The sequence below is a fragment of the Camelus dromedarius genome, chromosome X (assembly GCF_036321535.1).
Source record: "Camelus dromedarius isolate mCamDro1 chromosome X, mCamDro1.pat, whole genome shotgun sequence".
Taxonomy (NCBI): Eukaryota; Metazoa; Chordata; class Mammalia; order Artiodactyla; family Camelidae; genus Camelus; species Camelus dromedarius.
This window is the reverse complement of record NC_087472.1, coordinates 18,148,771-18,168,341: the sequence shown is the minus strand read 5'-3', so window position 1 is coordinate 18,168,341 and position 19,571 is coordinate 18,148,771. Positions and strand designations below refer to the sequence as shown.

The window sequence follows — 19,571 nt, the reverse complement described above, 5'->3', positions numbered from 1 at the left end:
TGTAACATCTCTGAGGCTGAATTCTTTCAATCCCTTGAGTATTAGAATCATTGGGAGAGCTGTGGTTTTAACAGCTAAATGTCCTGGATTTTTCAGCAAAACCCATTGTCCCTGGGAATATGCTTGGTGCTTTTGGTACTTACCAGAGTACATATCCTAAATTTGGGTTCATAAATATGGTCCTTGAATTTGTGACCTCAGTTTATGATGAAATGGCTAGGAAAGGGGAAATACCAGTCAATTCTAGAATTCCAGTCTTTGTGCTAGATGTTTAGAACCCTTGCAGTGACCTTTCCAGTTGGCAAGTATAACCATAGAGTAGAGAAATGTGGCTTAACTAGGTTCAGACTGCTTGGTGTAAATGTGATCAGGATTCTTAACATCAGCCTGCTCCCTCCCCACCTCCCCTGCCCACCCCCTTTCTTTGAAATGTAAGAAATGATAGACATCTTTTTTTTTCCTTTTTCCTTTTTTTTTTTTTTTTGGTTGATATGTCTCCACATCCTTTCCTTACAACGTATTTATCTATTTATTTTATTGAGGTGAAATTCACATAACATAAAATTAGCCATTTTAAAGGAAACAGTTCAGTGGCATTTGGTACATTCACAGTTATAAAACCACCATCCCTATCTAATTCTGAAACATTTTCATCATCCCAAAATGAAACCCTGTACCCATTAAGCAGCCACTCCCCATTCCCTCCTCCTTGTCCCTGGCAGCCACCAATCTGCTTTCTGTTCCTATAGATTTATGCATTCTGGACATTTCATCCAAGTGGAATCATACAACATGTGGCCTTCTGTGTCTGGTGCCTTTCACTTACTATAATGTTTTTGAGGTTCATCTCCATTGTAGCGTGTATCAGTACTTTTTTCCTTTTTATAGATAGTGTTTCATTGTATGGTTATTTCATATTTTGTTTATCCATTCCTCAGTGGATGGACATGTGGGTTATTTCCACCTTTTGGCTAGCCAGCTCCCTTTTCATGTTCCAGACATACCAGGCTGCTTTTGGGCTTAGTTTGCTTTTTGAGTAGCTGCTCTTACTGAGATGGGAACACTTTGTCAGCTCCGTTGCATATCTCTCTGGTCTGCTTAGTAGTTCTTTTTTTTTTTTAACATTTTTTATTGATTTATAATCATTTTACAGTGTTATGTCAAATTCCAGTGTTCAGCACAATTTTTCAGTCATTCATGGACATATACACACTCATTGTCACATTTTTTTCTCTGTGAGTTATCATAACATTTTGTGTATATTTCTCTGTGCTATACAGTATAATCTTGTTTATCTATTCTACAATTTTGAAATCCCAGTCTATCCCTTCCCACCCTCCACCCCCCTGGCAACCACAAGTCTGTATTCTCTGTCTATGAGTCTGTTTCTGTCCTGTATTTATGCTTTGTTTTTGTTTGTTTTTGTTTTTGTTTTTTAGATTCCACATATGAGTGATCTCATATGGTATTTTTCTTTCTCTTTCTGGCTTACTTCACTTAGAATGACATTCTCCAGGAGCATCCATGTTGCTGCAAATGGCATTATGTTGTCAGTTTTTATGGCTGAGTAGTATTCCATTGTATAAATATACCACATCTTCTTTATCCAGTCACCTGTTGATGGACATTTAGGCTGTTTCCGTGTCTTGGCTATTGTAAATAGTGCTGCTATGAACATTGGGGTGCAGGTGTCATCCTGAAGTAGAGAATTTTTGCAAATGAAACCGACAAAGGCTTGATCTCCAGAATATATAAGCAGTTCATACGACTCAATAAGAAAAAAATAAACAACCCAATCCAAAAATGGGCAGAAGACCTAAACAAGCAATTCTCCAAGGAAGACATACAAATGATCAAAAGGCACATGAAAAAATGCTCAATATCACTAATTATCAGAGAAATGCAAATCAAAACTACAATGAGGTATCACCTCACACCAGTCAGAATGGCCGTCATTCAAAAATCCACAAATGACAAATGCTGGAGAGGCTGTGGAGAAAGGGGAACCCTCCTACACTGCTGGTGGGAATGCAGTTTGGTGCAGCCACTATGGAAAACAGTGTGGAGATTTCTCAAAAGACTAGGAACAGACTTACCGTATGACCCAGGAATCCCACTCCTGGGCTTGTATCTTTTTCATTTGGAGAGAAATCCCTTATGAGCTTGATAGGAGCTAGTTCACAGGCCAACCCTTAATATGCCTGCTGAATTATTAAAATTGAATTTCTGACCCTGCAAAATAGAGAACTTTAATAATGACTGCACTAAGTTAGATTACCTGCTGTGTTAGTATGGGTCCTAGATTAGATGTGCAAGAGATTTTGGTGGGGTAGTGCCCATGAAGGAAAATGGAGCAGGAGCTGGAGGAGTCTGGGAAAGCTGTCAGACTATGATATAGGTCTAACTTCTGGAGAAGAAAGGAAAAGAAAGAAGGAAGGTGGATAGGAAAAGTCTTAGATTGCTGTGGAGTTCTCAGAACATTTCAGCAAGACCGATGGTGAGTGCTTGAACCAAAGTCACCTGTCAGAGTAATCCGATAGATGAGCCTTGGTAGCAGGAATCCTTGCTGTTGGGCCTCCATCAGCCGTTGTGGCCACTCTGCTTATGTGTCCATCATGCCAGTTGTGTGGTCACCACTGACAAAGGCCCCTGCACCTGGCTAAGTCATTGTATCTGCTTCGTGGTTTAGTGCCTCTTCCATGGTGGATGCTCTCTGATGGGTGATAACATGTGATGCAGAAATCTTCACACTTTTGCTGGCTCCCTCATGTCAGTCCATAGCCTTTGCACCAGACCTCCTTATCTCTGATCTTCCAGCCTTTTCCTTCCAGGCTCCCAATTGGACAGCCAGGCTGTTGGCCACTGTCCAGGAGTCTGTATATTTTCAGTAAACATTGTCACTTCAGGCCACTTCTTCCATACCAAGTTGAGTGCACTGCTTGCTGTTCCATCCATTGGAAAATTTTTCCTTCTCCACCCCTGAACGTATCTGCTAAAATACAGAGACCACTCGTCTTCATTTTGTACTTACTGAGCTGCTGACCCATTTGTAAATCCAGCTCATGCTCTTTCCTCCTCTTCCAGCTGGTCATATAGGAACCCTCATATGGCCATAGGTGCAGAGATATCATAGGGGCTGCTACTCCACATCTTTCAAGTTTTTAGTAGTGGCACATCTACTTCATCTCCCTGGGATATAATATTTTTGATTTATGTATCAATTAGGGTTTTATCAGAGAAAGATTTACATACATGTCTGTATCTACATATGCTATATATATATATATATATATATATATATATATATATATATATATATATATATATATCAAATAATTGGCTTATAGAGTTGTTGGGTTTGGTTAGGCAAGCCTGAAATTCATAGGGAAGGCCCCGGCAAGCTCGGAACTCTTGGGCAGTACCTGATACTGCAGTCTACAGGCAGAATTTCTTCAGGGAAATGTTTTGCTCTTAAGGCCTTCAACTGATTGGATGAGGCCCACCCAGATAATGGAGGATAGCCTCCTTAAAATCCACTGATGATAGATGTTAACCATATCTACAAAATACCTTCACAGCAACACCTAGATTAGTGTTTAATTGACTAATTGGGTCAAGTCGACACGGGAAAGGAACCACCACAATTTACTCTCTTGTCCTTGGTGAGGTGGGGGAAGTTTCAGAGGTTTCCACTTGGCTTTCCTCACTGTGACAGCTCCTACCCTACAAGCCAAGGACCCACGTGAAGAGTCACTCCCAACCACCAGTTCAATTCCAGTTACACACTTGAGGACTAGGAAATGAGCACTGGGTAGGTCTGCAGGTCCACTGTGAGTCCTCTTAGCCAGGACTTCAGTTGTTACTTGGCCCCGGGAGCCCCCTGGGTGGTGGTAATGTGTCAGGTCTCTAGGTATCAATGTCAGCTTTGATCTTGAGTCCAGTATTCCTCAGACATCTGGCTTTTCTTTCCCCTGTATACATACACCCAGGTAAGTGGCTGAAGGTCCATCTGGGTGAAGTACTAGGGGAATCATATACTTGCCATTGTCCATCCTAGGGGCCCCACTACCTCTTCCAGTTCTGAAAATGGGTAGACATCTGGAAATTGAGCAAGGAATTAGGACTTTTTATTGGGGAAACCTCCCGCAACCCTCCTGTTCCTCCACTCTTGTCTTTTTCAACTTGTGGATCTTGAGCGATCCCCTTGTTGGCCCTCTGTATTGCTCCTAGGGACACTGTGGTTCATTTGCCATCTCCACAGCTCCCTAGGGGAAAGTCCCTTGGCTGCCCTTCAGACCCTCTTCACTTTGGTATCTGTGGCCTCCTAGCTTCTGGTGGATAAGCACCTCTACCTGTGTCTGTTACTCTGGGGCCCCAGCTCTGTGATGGTCTCTTACTGCCACCCTCAGCCTGCAGAGGAGGCCTCCTCTGAACCTAGTGATGGTGGTGCCCCTCTCACCAGTGCCTTCCTGATGGCCTCAGTGAATGGAATGTCTCCTGGGCCCTCCTGTGGAACACTACCCTCTGGTGGGGTTTTTGACCTCATGTAATCTCTCCACTCCAGCATGCCTACTTCCCTCGGCCTTTTCATTCTTTCCTCTGGCCTTTGCCAGGATAGCTCAGATATTTCTACTTTGTCTAGTGGTGGCCATCACTTTTTCCAGGCCTCTAAGAGCCATGTTAGTTAGTAGAGACTTCTCATCCCCTGTGGTCCTGGCCAGGGGGTTGAATCCTGTATCCTGAGAAAGTGCTCCCCACTCTGAATTCTGGCTTTTGTGGCCCTCTGGAAACAGCGCCCTTGAAAGCCAAACCCAGTGTTTCCTACGCTCCTGTTGGTAACTGCCAGCCAGTTCTTGCAACTGTTTGGGGGTATACTCTCTCCTTTATTAGGCCCAGCCCTTCCTCAGCCAGCTAATGCTGAGATTTAATCCTAGTTACCAGTTTGATAACCAGGAGAGGGGTTGGACACAGCTCAGAGTGGGGACACCGATTACTTGGTGCGGGGAGCACCCACTGTAGCATCTTCCAGCACAGGGGAAGTGCTAGCTCTTATTCCGGAAGAGTGGCCCCCGCCCTCTGCAAACTGAGGGGTGGGTGGGGGTGTCTGCAGAGCCAACACCTTCAGGGGTGTCTGGCCAGATGTTCCTACCCCATGTCTCAGGGTCCCAGGATTTTCCAACCATATGAAGTCACGTGGCCCTGACTGCAAAGCAGACCTGGATCATATTAAACACTGAGTATTTAATCTCCCTGTAGTTCTGCCACTTGCATGGCCTCTTTGTTGCTCCGCTGTGTTCACTCCTCCACTGCAGGAACTAAGGGCCTCTTTGGAAGCTCGGCGGAGGCCCTCTGGCTCTCACACTTAGCATGAGCTATTTATTAACTGTGATCCATTTCTCATTACCCTGCTGTAGGGCATCAGTACAACCTAACCATATCCAGGCATTTCCACTGTCTGTTCTTATTCCCGCTCCCCCTAGAGTTTTCAAAAGTCTGAATCACCACATTTGCAAGACCCTTCTGTCAGTTTTCCCAGGTCATCTCCAGAGAAATCTGTAGCAGTTGGACACACCATGCCTGGGACTGTCCATGCCTCACGTCCCCCTCAGGACAGTGTCCATTTTGCCCACTAAATGGTGACTAAAGCTGTCCCAGAGCCCATCTCACACAGGCTGTTCTCTTGGACCATCACTGGCACCCTTTGTGATAGTTTGGGTCCCCTGAGAAGCAGGCGCCAAGATAGGATTAGATATATAAGAGATCTATTAGCATAAATGCCTGTGAGGGAAAATGAGGAGGAGTCAGGGAGAGCTGTCGGACTAGATGCAGGTCTAACGCCACTGGAGGAGAGAGAAGGAAAGAGGAGTGGGTAGGCAAATGCTTAGACTATGTGGTGCAGTTTTAAAAACATTTTGCAAAGCAAATGTCTTTCAGGAGAGGCAGTCCACCACAGGCCCTGAGCATCCCTGCACATTCTTGGTGAGAGTCTTTAAAGCAGAGCTTATCTGTCTCTTGATACTGAGCTGTTTGTGTAGGGCATGGTGACCACAGTGTGACTACCATTTAATATCTTGCTTCCCAGGGGAGGAGCACTGGTTTGTTTACTCATTGCTCAAAAAGTCCCAGGCCCTTGACCCTGGGTTCCTTAGCTGTGATGCAATCCACTGCATAGGCAGCATCCATCCGAGCCTGTTGCACTCCCTGTGGGACTTGGGGACAGGGCAACTGGCAAAACTCTGCTGATACTCATGCTGTTTGCTGTATTGTATTAAACTGTCTTGTTCTCCCCGTTGAGTCTCACTGTCTACTTTCTGCATCTGTGAAGTAGTGTCAGGTCCACTTGCTATCCTTCATGAGTGTGGGCTTCTTCCCCAGCAGCATCCCTGACTCAAAAGTCACCTGTTTGGGGAAGTCCTGTGTCTTGCAGGAATGACCTGTCTTAATATCTCTGCTACACTTTGTCATTGGCTGAGAGCAGACCATGGGAAGTTTGGCTTTGGTGAAGATGCAATGATAGTGGAAAATAAGGCAGTGTTGTATTTCAGGAGCTCAGTGGCTGCAGCTGTCAGTCACTCATACTCCCTGCAGTTAGAGAACTGAGAGGCACAAATACACCCTGCACTGTGCCCCTCCTGAAACAGCCAGCCACTGGTTTTCGTTCATCTTTGATAACAGTGATGTTTACTTGTTCCTTTCGTGGGTTCGCCTCACAGAAGGCAGTTGGAATTCATTGGTGAGCAAATTCCCAGTGACCTCAAAGCTCAACAGCCACAGTGAATGAAGAGTTCGTTAAGAATACTTTATAGTTCTTGGCATATCAGTATTTCTTTTATGTGGCCCAAGTAATACCCCAGTCTGTCTGTCTCTTTTTGCTTCCTCTAACCTGTTGGAGCATGTACCTGATAAAGGTCTGTCCTGGCAGTTTCTGGACTCATTGAATCCTAAATTGGAAGTAACCCTTATCTGGACATGTTCTGTAAATGTGTTTTGAAGCTTTTTGAAAGGAATAACCTGGTCATTGTCTAAATGGCATTCTAGCGAAGTGTAAAGTGTCTTCTAAGTTTATATTTGGGTGTGATTATTTGCACTGAAAGGATTTAACCTAGCATCCTTCCTTTACTAAATAGGTAGCCCCTGATTTCTGCAAGTGTTACTGCAAACTGCATCATAAAATCAGTAACAGGAGGTCATCTTTTTCAGTAGGAAATAATTATATTTGCAATAAGCATTTGGCAATTTGTAAACTAAGTATACCCAACTGCATGTCATCAAAGATACATTGGTCCCTAGATGAATCATTAAAAATACTGAAATTATGTGCCAAGTTCTATAAAGGGGCAAAAGCATATGACACATTTTAATTAAGTTATTCTAAAGTTTATGGCTGTCACCCAGCTATACAGCTATTGTAATTGGATATTTAATCTAAGGCCAATATATTGTCTATAATGAGCATCAGTCAAAAATTTGGTTACCACTTGCCAGCTTGGAAGGTAGAAGAGTACTCTGGGGATGACTGAAGATGACCTACTGTCTTTAAAGAAGCAGTTTAAGAAAGTCTGAACTAATGCTTTCTTTTTTCTCATGCCTCATAAGAAGCTAAGGCATTTGATATCGTTCCATTTACCACAGGTGAGTGTTGTAATTGGCTTAATAATTGTTGGTGATGATTGTGATGTTTCTTCAAGAGAGAGGGATTTATTAGCAGCTAACAACAGCAAAAACCCTTCATGATTATTAATTTAAATCTCTAAGTCCTTTGGATTTTTATTAGTATACCATATGATTGCCAAATCATAGTATACCATGTAATTGTTATCAGAGTACACATCCTATTTGTGTGCTGATTTTACTTATTTTATATGTGCATTTCTGTGTTTATATTGTCACTACCCTTGTCATTTCCAGTGGCTGTACAGCATTCTTTCCTGATAATACACCACACCAGTCCCTCACTTGAATTGTTTTGATTTTTCTTCATAATTAATAGTACTACTATGAACAGTTTTATACTGTCTTCAATTTTTTTCATTTTATATTTTTCCCCTGGACCACATTCCCCAAAGTGGAATTACCAGGTCCAAAAGTTCAGCTAGAACCATAGCCTGTCTTACTTATTGTTAGTGCTTTTCAGAAAGATCAAATATGTGGTACTATCAGCACTGTAGAGTTGAAGTGTAATTATTTCCCTACATTCTGGGCAACACTGGATTTTATGATTTTATCCCCTTTTTCTTCTCTGAAAGGTATATTGTGATACCTTCAGGTTATTCTAATTTGAATTTTCTTTCATTGCAAGTGAGGCTGTGTATTTTAGTGCTTTCATCTTTTTCTTTAAGTGGTTCCATCTTCAAGGACTGTAGATACCAGCTCATACATTCTTAATGTGTTTTGGCTGGCAGGCTTCGAACAGCTATGGTAGGCGCCTTTCCTCCCTGGTATTCATTCACCTTTTGATATTTAGTTCACTAGACAAAAAAGCATTTTTTTAAAATGAGGACTAATTTTATTTGAAGCTAGAAATGCAACCACAGAAACAGACCCAAGCAGTGACATCAGGAAATAGTAGCTGTTGAATAGCATGTTCCCATTCTCTCTCTCCTTCATTCTCATCTCCCTCCCTCTCTCTTTTATGCCTTTTTGACGGAGGCTATTCACTTAGACTTCTTTCTAAAGTCATACAATAATACACTGTCATCCATAGACTATCTGGGGAAGGATACTTGATCCAGTGATAGTAGAGAACGCTTCTGGAGAGGAGAGGGGAAGAGCCCTACTTTTCACTGTACCTTTTGTCACTTTTCAATTCTGAACTAGAGTTGTATTACTTTTTAATAAAAACAAATTAAAGCCATATATGTAAGATGAGTGTTTGTCATTATTATGGACCTTTAAAAAATAACTTCAAATTTATGCTGCTGCATGTGATGAACTTCAGTATGTGAGGGCAGAAGTGAGTAGATGAAGGCAGCCAAATTTGGGTAGATATGATATTTGGGCAGAACTGCCTGCCATTCTACTTACTAGAGTTCAGTTAACATAACATTTATGGACTACAGGTACTGCATAAAGGAAATTTACTGGCCTAGAACCATTTCACTGGGGCATTTTGGATAAGACAGAGACCTTCCACTGACCTAAATTCCTGGATAAAGTTGGAGTATGAGGATGACTGGTTGAGTGGTTGTCTTTATGTTTACTGAGTGGATAGAGGAAGGCTGGACTGCTGGTTTCAGTACCAGAGTGGTGTTTCCATCCCACGGAAGCAGTTTCTAGCCAAGCACTATTTGAGGCCAGCTGGCAGGTGTAGGTTCTGATTTGCTTTTTGTGACTCGTTAACTTCGGTGTTCTTGATGGGGCCTCTCCTTTCTCCATCAGTTGAGTTTTGGGAAGTGCAGGGGCACAGGTATGACTGGAAAGCATGAGCCCCCCGCCCCCCATGTTGCTGGTTCACGTTATCTTAAAGGGGCCAAGAGGATGCCTAGAGGCTTCAAAGCCCCTCTGAGGAGTCAGATCTCTGCATCTCTTTGCCACCCAATGTGTTTGGGGATAGGCTTTGGAAATGAACTTTCAGGGAACCCTTCGACCTAATCTGAATTGGCTAGTGTCCCTGAGGCTGTGTAGTAATTAGACTTGCACTGTCCATTAAGGGAACCACTAGCCACATGTGGCTATTTAAATTGAAATGAAGTGAAAACTTGAGGTCCTCAATCATACTAGTGACAACAGCCACATGGGGCTGGTGCCTACCGTACCAGACTGAGCATGTATAGACTATTTCCGTCGTCATACAACACCCTATGGGACAGTGCTGAACTAAGTCGTTCAGGTATGGCAGCACTGCTTGCAGCTGTGCGACCCAAGCTGAAAGCCTTCCTGGCACTTTCCAGGCCTGTCTACTCCTGTCCTTTTGAGGATTGCCTCAATCCCAGTTCCTCCAGGAAACTTATCCTGATCACTCCAGCTCACAGCAATGGCTCCCTTCTTTGAACCCCTAGAGCACCCAAAATATGTGATGACACGCTGTTTTATTGGTGTCACACTTTTGCTTCTAAGTTAGTCTTACCTTCCCAGCAGGGCTGCAGGGCCCTTAAGAGCAGAGTTTAAAGCCCACATTGCCTGCCAGATGCATCTGTATGTGAGGCGTGGCTTCTCTTTTCATTCCACAATGCTTATCAGAAGCATTTATCAAACCCTCCTTTTCTCCAGCTGCCTTTTTGTACTTCCTTAGCTCTGATTTTCAGTATTTATGAGAACTACTGTGTAGGACACAATGTCATGCTTCAAAAACCATTTATTTTTTGAGGAAGGCCAGCATGCTTATTGATGTCAGGTGTCGCAGCCTCAGCTTCTGTCTTGGTGAGGGGGTGAGGGTGAGGAAGATTTAGGAACATTGGCATTAGATCCTGAGAACATTTTGGATAGAGCAGACGATAACTTCCTCATCATTTCAGACCCCTGCTTGGAAGTGCTGGGCTTATCAGAGTCTGTGAACAAACCAAAAGAGAAATATGGTCATCTGTTGGGCTTTTCAACTGAGGCTATCAGGCTAGGGGATTGATAATTTAAGATTCAGAAAGAAGCATTTATATAATAGCTTTTGGTTTTTAAGGTGCCTTCACAAGGAGTCTTTATTATGCTCCTTCTGATACCCCTGGGAAGGAAGCAGGAGGAATTCAATGAGGTTAGACACCTCGTCTAAGGTCACATGAGTAGAAAGTGACCAGATTTGCACTGGGGTCCAGTCTTTCTGATATCCAGGCCAGCTCTGCACTCCCTGCACCCAGATGCTTCCTGAGCCAGCTCAGCAGTGCCTTGCTTCCCTCCTGCTGGCAGACAGCTGTCCAAAAAGCCTGACGAGCTAAACACAAGGCAAGGTAACTTTCAACTCTCAACAGTATGGGTATGCATTTCAGATGTCCAGGCAAAAGCAGCAGTGCATTAAAAAAGGCTATCATTTCTCCCTGACTGGGTAAATTTTCAGTTGACTGACCTCAAGTGATCTGTTTGTGTGAGCTGAAAAGGACTTGTGTGGCCAATAAGAGTCTCTGTTTGGACTCAGTTTTCTGTACCACTTGTTTTGTGCAAAGGGCTCTTAAAACATATCATAGTTTATGTCAACAAAATGATGGTTGTATCTGTAAGGACAGAAATGAGCATTTATCTTTGTTGGTGATGCATTGTGACAGGATGTCATGAAAGGCACAGGGATATAAAGTAAAAGATGAAGTTCTCCTTATAACTCTTGCGGTTACCTAGTTTTTATCTTCTCTAGCAGTATAACCTTGGGAATCTCAATGATCTATGATTAAAACTCAGGTAGCAGATAGCAAATTTACCCACAAATAAGGGGAAAATAGTTTAGCTTTTCAGATTAATAATGCAGTACTGGAAATGTGCTGGTAGTTTAAACAAAATAAGAACAACCTAGAAATTAATAAAGAAAAAGTCAAAATCTGCAGAGGCAAAGATAAAGGCTTGAATGGAAAGATCTTGTCTGAAAAAAGCAAGACAAAGACTCAGTTACAGAACTGAGACATGTACTTACTGCAAGGCCATATTCTGAAAAATAAAGCTTTGGTTTTGCAATTTGCAGATCCTGTTAAAAAGGCAGATGCCCGACACGATCTGAGATTCTGACTGTGCGGGTCTGGGGAAGGGCCAGGATTATGCAAATAAGCTTCCTGGGTGATCATGATTCAAGCAGTCTCTGAATGACACTTCGGGACACTGCCCCTGATTTGTAGTCACTAACAGAGTCTGCATAATCAAGATTGGCACTGTATAGATTAACAGCACACACAAAGCTCATCCCTAGGGGCACAATGAAGCCTTTAGCTAACAAGTTGTACTCCTTTCAAAGCAAAACTGCTGAAAAGAGAAATCAAGTAGTAGATGTGGCATTCACAGTGTACTGGAAGTAGGAGTTAGATATTATGTCAAAATGAAGCCAGGTTGGTGAAACCAGCTCTCCTTCCAGATACCCTGATGCTGCTCTGATCAGCTTATGGGCAGCACAGTGGGGTTCACATGGTTGGCACTGGTCACCCTGGAGAGAGAGATATGCCTGGGGCATTTGTGGCCAAGATGAATGGGCCACAATACATGCAGAGTGCTACAGAATAACACTTCACACCATGAACTGACTCGGATCCCCAATAAAATCACATTTGTAAAAAATACACTATAAATTGTCATGGGCGTGTGTTGGGCCATAAGTGCCCCTTTTCTTGTGGGTTTTCATAAACAGGCATCATTGTAATTCTAATAAATATCCTCTGTGGGGCTTTTTACTATTTTGAGCATCTCACCCCAAGGTGAGCTATTTGTGCATTTCTTCCTCCAGCAGCCCTTATTAGAGTTAAAATGTTATCTGAACTTATACCTGCTGCCCGAGTGAGTTCCTCTAATGTGCAGAATGCAGGGTTGGGAGATGTCCCTGCCAAACTAAAGGCACAGAAGAATGTGATTTTACTATCTGACTGGACACATTAGTTGGCAACCTAGATGGTCTCTTTTTTCTACTTGCTACTGAACTCTGCAGGTTGTCCTTGGTCACTGCCCAATTCTGAGATGCAATTCTGAGATGTAGCCCTGACTGGCAGGAAGAAAGAATGTGGGATGAAAGCCACAAGACCTGTGAGGTTTGAGCCCTGGCTCAGCCACTTGCTGGCTGTGCAGCCTCACGCAGGTCATTTGCCTCCATTTTCTCCTCTGTAAGGCACTTAAAGACGCGCAGAGGGAGCACAGTATGATAAGCTATTTCGCTTTAGTGACTGTTGTCAATACAATGGAGATGATGCTCCACACGGTGGATGTGAGAAAAACACTTAGTAGAATGCCTGGTACCTGTCACCCCGTTGCTGTGAGGTTCAAGTCAGAGAACTGCATACTAATCTGCAAACTGTAATCTTTATACATAGTAAGTAATCTTATTTCAACCCCATATTGGTGGTGGGTGGGGTGCTGCAAGGCAGGAGCCACACACTGTAAGGGGGTGAATGATCAGAACTCCTATACACAAAATGACATAATTGGGAGCTTTATTATAAAATGATACATATGTTTTACCTGGAGTGCTGTCATTTGAAGTATATAGGCTGGCCAGGGAACTTTTGCGTTGGTAGAGAGTGACAAACTGCTGAGATAAAGGTGAAATATTAGCTTCACTTCTGCCTTCTGTTGGGCAGTGAACACTACAAACACCCAGAAACTCTCAAGGGATGGAGCACAACCACTGTGACATTGTACACAGTAATCTCAGTGCTCTGCAGTCTCAGAATTATTTTCTGGGACCTTGGCTGTTCCCAGGCATGACTTCTCATCATTCTTGCTGATTACGACACCCAGGATTGGCCCCAGACTTGGACAAGGGCTTCCCCTGTAGGATAATTTCAAGGGCTTAAGCGTCACAAAAAATGTCAGTCAATCTTCCCCCTCCCTCGTGGAGCTTGGAATAAACCAAACATATTAGATTCTTCTCTGAGCAAAGATAATGATAGCTGAGGTCTTAAGGGGAGAAGGAGGAAAGGGGAGGTCCATTTTAATAACCCGATCTCCTTTTAAATAATTCTTAACAGTTGTGAGGTCCAGAGCAAGACTAGGGTGGAGTGGGGTTGCTGGAGACCGGAGGTGGTGGGGCAGAGATAGTGGCTCACTTGCTGGCTGTGCTCTGTGGACCCTCATCACCTCCTGGAATGCAGGAGCAGCATGATCCCAAAGGGCACAAAATAGGCTGGTCGGGGGGTGGCTGGGCTGCAGGGTAGCCACTCCATGGTGGTGGCAGTTAACAAGGAAGTGGCAAATCAATGAAGTAAGGCCTGAATCCATGTGAGATGAGAGAAGCAAGTTTCATGTTGATGGGGTGGAGGGCAGAGCATTGTAAAAGTTCTGGATTCGAGGCAGTTTATGGATTAAGACATTGTAAAACAGGATACCTAAAGGGATAAACTGGGACGGGGACAATCTGAAGAACTGGTTTTCAATGCTGGCTGCACAACATAACCATCTGGGGAAATATTAAAAATAGGCATGCTTGGGCCCCACCCCAATAGAACAGGAATCCCTGAGGATGGGGCAAGCATTGGTCTCTTTTCTAAGTTGCCCAGGTGCCTCTAAGGTGCAGCTGGGCTGAGAATTCCTTATCTAAAGGAAGGAGAAGGGGCAGATGCGACTAAATGGCCTCATAGGAGTACGTTAAGCCAATGGTCCACAACATGGGCTGTACGATACAATCACCTGGGCAGCTTTTAGAACTCCCAGGGCCCAGGCTGCAACACAGACCAACTGAATCAGAATCTCTGGGGGCCGAATCTGGGCATCAGTTGTATTTAAAGTTTGCCAGATGATTCCAATAGGCAGCCAGGGTTGAGAACCTCCGCTCTTTGTAGTGGTTCCCAAATAGGGCCACACACCAGATTCATGGCGAGAGGGGCTGGGGAACTCCTGACACAGAGACTAAATTTGGCTCCGATAGCTAAGGCTGTTCTTTCGACAAACGTGTGTTGGGCGTCTACTTAATTTCAGTCTTGTGTTAGGTGCTGGGCCTACATCTATGAACAATACAAAGCCCTTGGCATCATGGAGCTAATTTCAAGTGAATACATAGTCTACTGGACGGTGAGGGCAAGAATATCTGTCTGCTTTGTTTACTGCTAAATCTCCACCGCCTGGCACATAGGCACCTGATTAGTAATTGTTGAATGAATGAATGATTAAATGGTGACCTAAGTGCTATGAAGAAAAATAGAGTGGGATAAGGGGGTGTAGTGTGTGTGTGTGTGTGTGTGTGTGTGTGTGTGTGTGTGTGTGTGTGTGTGTGTGTGTGTGTGTGTGTGTTTACTCATGCTGGAGAGGGGTTAAAGTGAACCAAGAGGAAGCAAAGGTGATCCAAAATAGAGAGGAGGATCTTGGAGGATGTGAAGCCTCAGCCGTCATTGAAGACTTCCTAAGAGGGCCTCAGGGGAAGGGAATTTCCTGGGATCACACTAAGGAGATGGCCAGATTTTTGCAAAGTGGCCTGCCTGTAAAGGGTACCTTGCAAAGTAGTTAGAATCAGCACGCATTTCCCTCAAGAAATGCCCCTTCCTCTTCAAACCATCTGTTCCCTCACTGCCCCCACCAGGCCCTTCACCTGGGTCTACCCGGTGGTGCACTGTGACTCACTCCTGTTCAGCTTTTCTCCAGAGGCTACAGGAACCGAGCTACTGAGTGCAACTGTCCTACGGGCTTAACTCTGTGTGCTTCCACAAGGACAGTGACTTAAATCAGGGGTTGGCCCCCGCTGGGAGAGATGTAGGTATGGGAAGGCGTGAACAGGGCAGTACTTCTTGACGCCCCTCAAAGCACACCACATAGGCCATCCCTTATTTCTATCAGGGTTCCAGTGGCTCGCGATGAGGGGCCAGTGAAAAATATTTACCTCAATACTGCTTAAATTATCCGGATCTGGACATTCAAAACTTTCTGTGATCAAAACACAATGTTGGAAAACAGTTATTTCTGAGACATGTACATATTTTGGCACAAAAATAATCTCAATGATTTCATCAGAGAATCACAGAAATTAGGGAAACAAAAAAGCTGAAAGAGATGAGAGCCACTAATTCTGGGCACAGGTCCTGGCTCTACTCAGAAACTGGACAAGATGGAGTGCGACACAGTGGAAGGACACTGGCTGGGACATCATCTCTAAAATAAGAAATTAGGCTGTGGTTGATTTCTAAGGAATACAACTCTCTGGTTTTAGATAGTTTAAAAAAAAAGTTAAATGAAGCAGCCAGCTAACGGAATGCTAGATAGGAAGGTGCTGGTCTCAGGAAAGAGTTACTTTCTGTGAAAATCAGGAGAGCGTGGAGGCACCCCCTGAGTTCCAGGAGACCTCCGAGACTGAATTTGGCCTAAGGGGGCAGAAGTGATACCAAGAAAGAAGTTTCAAAAATACCCACAGTTAGGGAGGCATCTGGTAGTAAAAAGAGCACTGGACTTGTTTGGAATCAGAAAAATTGAGTTTGAGCCTTAGTTTTCACTATTTAGAGAGCTCAGTGAACACTGGCAAGTTACTTTATAACTTCTGTTTCCTCATAGTACAATGGGGATATGACTAGTTTCTCACAAGAGGACCAAATGAAATCATGTGTATGCATTTGATATGCATTTTATACATATACAATCACAAAGGACCAAGATGAGATGACTCTCTAGATTATCCTTTGGGCCAAGAGTTCTAGAAAAAAAAATACAGTAAAAGCTCACTTACCTTGAACATGGGGGAGATACCATTAGTTGAATTTTCTGATGAAACTAGTTAACTAGAATATCCCCTATATTTTATTATCAGTTGCTAGTTGTTCTGAAGTGTCTGAATATACTTTCCTCTCTTAGGAAGTCTTGCACACTGCACATATTTAAACTGATATTTTTTAATGGTAGTACTGGGGATTGAACCCAGGACCTCATGCATGCTAAGCATGCACTCTATAATTGAGCTATACCCACTCTCCACAAAAAAACGGATTTTTTTTGATGATTGGGGCCATTTGGGTTTATTAGGGCCATCACTCTAAATATCCATTTTTAAGTGTCTAGGCTAAATGCATAGCAACACTTCTGGATACATCTAGGATGTTGTTTTGATGAAGAGGGCACAAAAATATTCCAGATATTTGGGAGTTCTAGCTAATCAGAATCAAGTTGAGATTATTGGCCACTCTGAAACGAAGAATTTATATCACCAGCCCTGACCTCCCCACTGAATTCTAGACTTAACTATTCAACTGCTTATATGATCTCTCCATTCAAATGTCTCAGTCTCACACAGTGCAAACAGAATTCCTGTCCTGACTCCCTTCCCTGCCTTTTTCTCTGAATTTTTCCTGTCTCAGCAAATGGGACCATAAGTCACTGGGTTGCTCAAGCCAAAATTGTGGGAATCATCTTTATTTGTCTATTTTTTCTCACATCCAACATCCAGTCCATCAGGAGGTCCTGCTGACTTTACCTTCAAGATATACTCTGAATCTGTTCACTTCTTACCATCTTCACTGCTGCCCTCCTAGTCCAAGCCACAATTATTCTTCGCTGGATTATTATGAAAACCTTCTAACAGGTCTCCCTGCTTTAATCCTATCTTTACTCAATTAATTCACCAAACAGTGCTTAGGAGAAAATTAAAGTAGGGAAGGAGGACAGGGAGTGCTGGGGTGGCATTGGGGGTCACATTTTTAAAGAGGGTGCTCAAGAAGGCTTGACTTAGAAGATGATATTTGAGCAACGACCTGAAGAAGGTGAGGAGAGAGCTATGCAGATACCTGGGAAAATGTTTGAGGCAGTGCACGAAGTACAAAAACCCCAAGATAGGAAAATACCTGGCATGTCTGAGCATTCATGTGGCTGGAGTGGAGTGATTAAGAGGGATCATAAGGAGAGGTGGGCAGAGAGGTCATGGGAAGGGAGAGCGGTATCCCGACCACGTAGAGCCTTGTAAGCCATTGTAAGGACCCTGGCTTTTACCCTGGGTGAGATGGAAGTACTCATTCCTACCTAGAACTATTGTGCTTGCTACCCACCCCCCATTAGAATGAGGGTGAGGACTCTGTCTCTCTTATTCACAGCTGTATCTTCAGAGTTTAGAACAGTGTCCAGCACAAAGAAAGTGCTCTGTGAATCTCTGGTGAATGTGAATGAATGAACAAATGAACTGGGCAGGTGCAATATTACCAAAGGATATAGGAACTAAGTGTGACTCAGTGCCATGAAGTTGAAGAAAACAATGGCAGTACATTCAGGTTTAGGAGACTTGGGATCTACATTCTGACTCAGTGTGTGACCTTGGATAAGTCACTCCCCTACCCAGAACCTCAGTATCTTCATCTCTAAAATGAGGTTGTAATAGCTTTTTTCTATCTCTAACAGCCTATGATCCCATAATACAGGAAACACATCAGTGATATATCATCCTCTGACTGACCTATTTATGGAATTCTGGCAAACCTACCTCCAGTCTATGGTTCATCTTTTAATGAATATTATTTCCAGTCCCAAGTCAAGAGGCTAGCTTTCTTGAGTAACTTCTTGAGTGGGTGCAGGCTTGAAATAATCAAAGCCAACTCCAGCTCTGTGGTTTGAGTTCCAAGGCCATCTTTGCAATAAACGTGATACTCCTACCTCTAGGCCAGTACTGTGATTGTTAGAACCACACTGACCCTTTGAGGTTTAAAAGAATAGAGGACCAAAACTCAACTCATGTTTTAATGAGTCAGTTCTATCAGAGACAAAAAATAAAGTGGGGTCCACCCTAGCCAGGATTTAATATAAGCAAATAAATTTAGGTTTAATATTTAGCTTTAAAAGCTTTTAAATATATTTTACCAGGACTAAGCTAGTTATACAAAGCAGATACTCAAAGAGATGACTAATCCTAGTAGCATGGGCTCTAGTCCACATATAGATGTGATAAACCCTTAATTGATGGATATTACAGCAACACGGTACCTGTAAACTCATAATATCACACCATATACTACATATTAATGAAATCCTATTAGTGTTTCAGAAAAAGCAAACTTGTTGGCTCATGTTAACTAGTTAACTGACTCAATACTCCCCCAAAATAGATCAACCTACTGGTAAACTCAGTATTAACTTCAGGTTTGACAATAGGAAAATTCATCAATGCAATGAACAAAGTCTCTTTTTAAATACTATCTAATTTAAATTAAGAAAAAAATCAATCAAACCTTCTGTTATTTTGGCACTTGGATCTGAAGGACGCTCATCATCATTACTAAAAAAAGATAAAAGACGTTTCATTTTCTTTATATTTTATATAAAAGAATACTAGTTAAAGAACAATCTGTCAAAGTCATTACTCATATAGATGCAAACCTGAAATGGTTATCTCTGAGTTCTCAAATCAAATAAAAATGACTGCCACATTGAGTTTACTTAGTTTTATATGTTCCCCCTTCTCTCATGCAATGATACAAATAATTGAGATTTGCTTGCATTACTAATGATGTATGTTAAAACAATCATGAGAGGAGACAGGGCCAGGGGTGGGCCAGGAGTAAATGTCCTAAAATGGCATCAGGTCAAAAGGAAATCTTAATTTCATAGTGCCAGATGGAAAAGAATATAGTTACAACCAGGTGGATTTTTCTCCTTATACCCTGTTTCTCCCATGATACAATGTGCTACTGTTCCCAGTTTGTGAATACTCTTATAAACATAAGAATAGTTTTAGACACATTTTGGCTATTCTAGAAAAAGTGCTAATCAGACTTCAAGTCTGCATTGTACTTTGTCCCTCCCTGTCCTCTATAGATATTGTCCAGCCTTTCTCTTATGGTCTTCTCCAACTTGCATGGTCTTATTTAAATCTTATCCATCCTTTAAGGCCCAACTCAAATTCTACTGCTTTTGAGAATTCTTCCCTGAATGCTCCAACTTACACTACCCCCTCCATTCTGGGGAGTCTTCAGACAGTGCCACACTGTTGAGCATTGAGGCACATACTGGAACTAAGTGGGAACCCCTTTGGGCAGGCCATTAGTGTGGGCACTATTGACTCA

General features: G+C 42.9%; 1 protein-coding gene across 1 annotated transcript in view; it reads right to left on the bottom strand.

Annotated features, from left to right (window-relative positions):
* Positions 1 to 10,276: 10,276 nt before the first annotated feature.
* Positions 10,277 to 19,571, bottom strand: part of LOC135320245 (fibrous sheath-interacting protein 2-like) — a gene marked incomplete at its 5' end in the record, with an annotated part of 33,145 nt that continues 23,850 nt past the window's right edge. Inside the window, 4 exons of the mRNA XM_064483157.1 lie at positions 10,277 to 10,487; positions 13,072 to 13,138; positions 15,422 to 15,465; positions 18,738 to 18,784. Coding sequence (XP_064339227.1) covers positions 10,345 to 10,487; positions 13,072 to 13,138; positions 15,422 to 15,465; positions 18,738 to 18,784 — 301 coding nt within the window. The remainder of the gene's footprint in view (positions 10,488 to 13,071; positions 13,139 to 15,421; positions 15,466 to 18,737; positions 18,785 to 19,571) is intronic.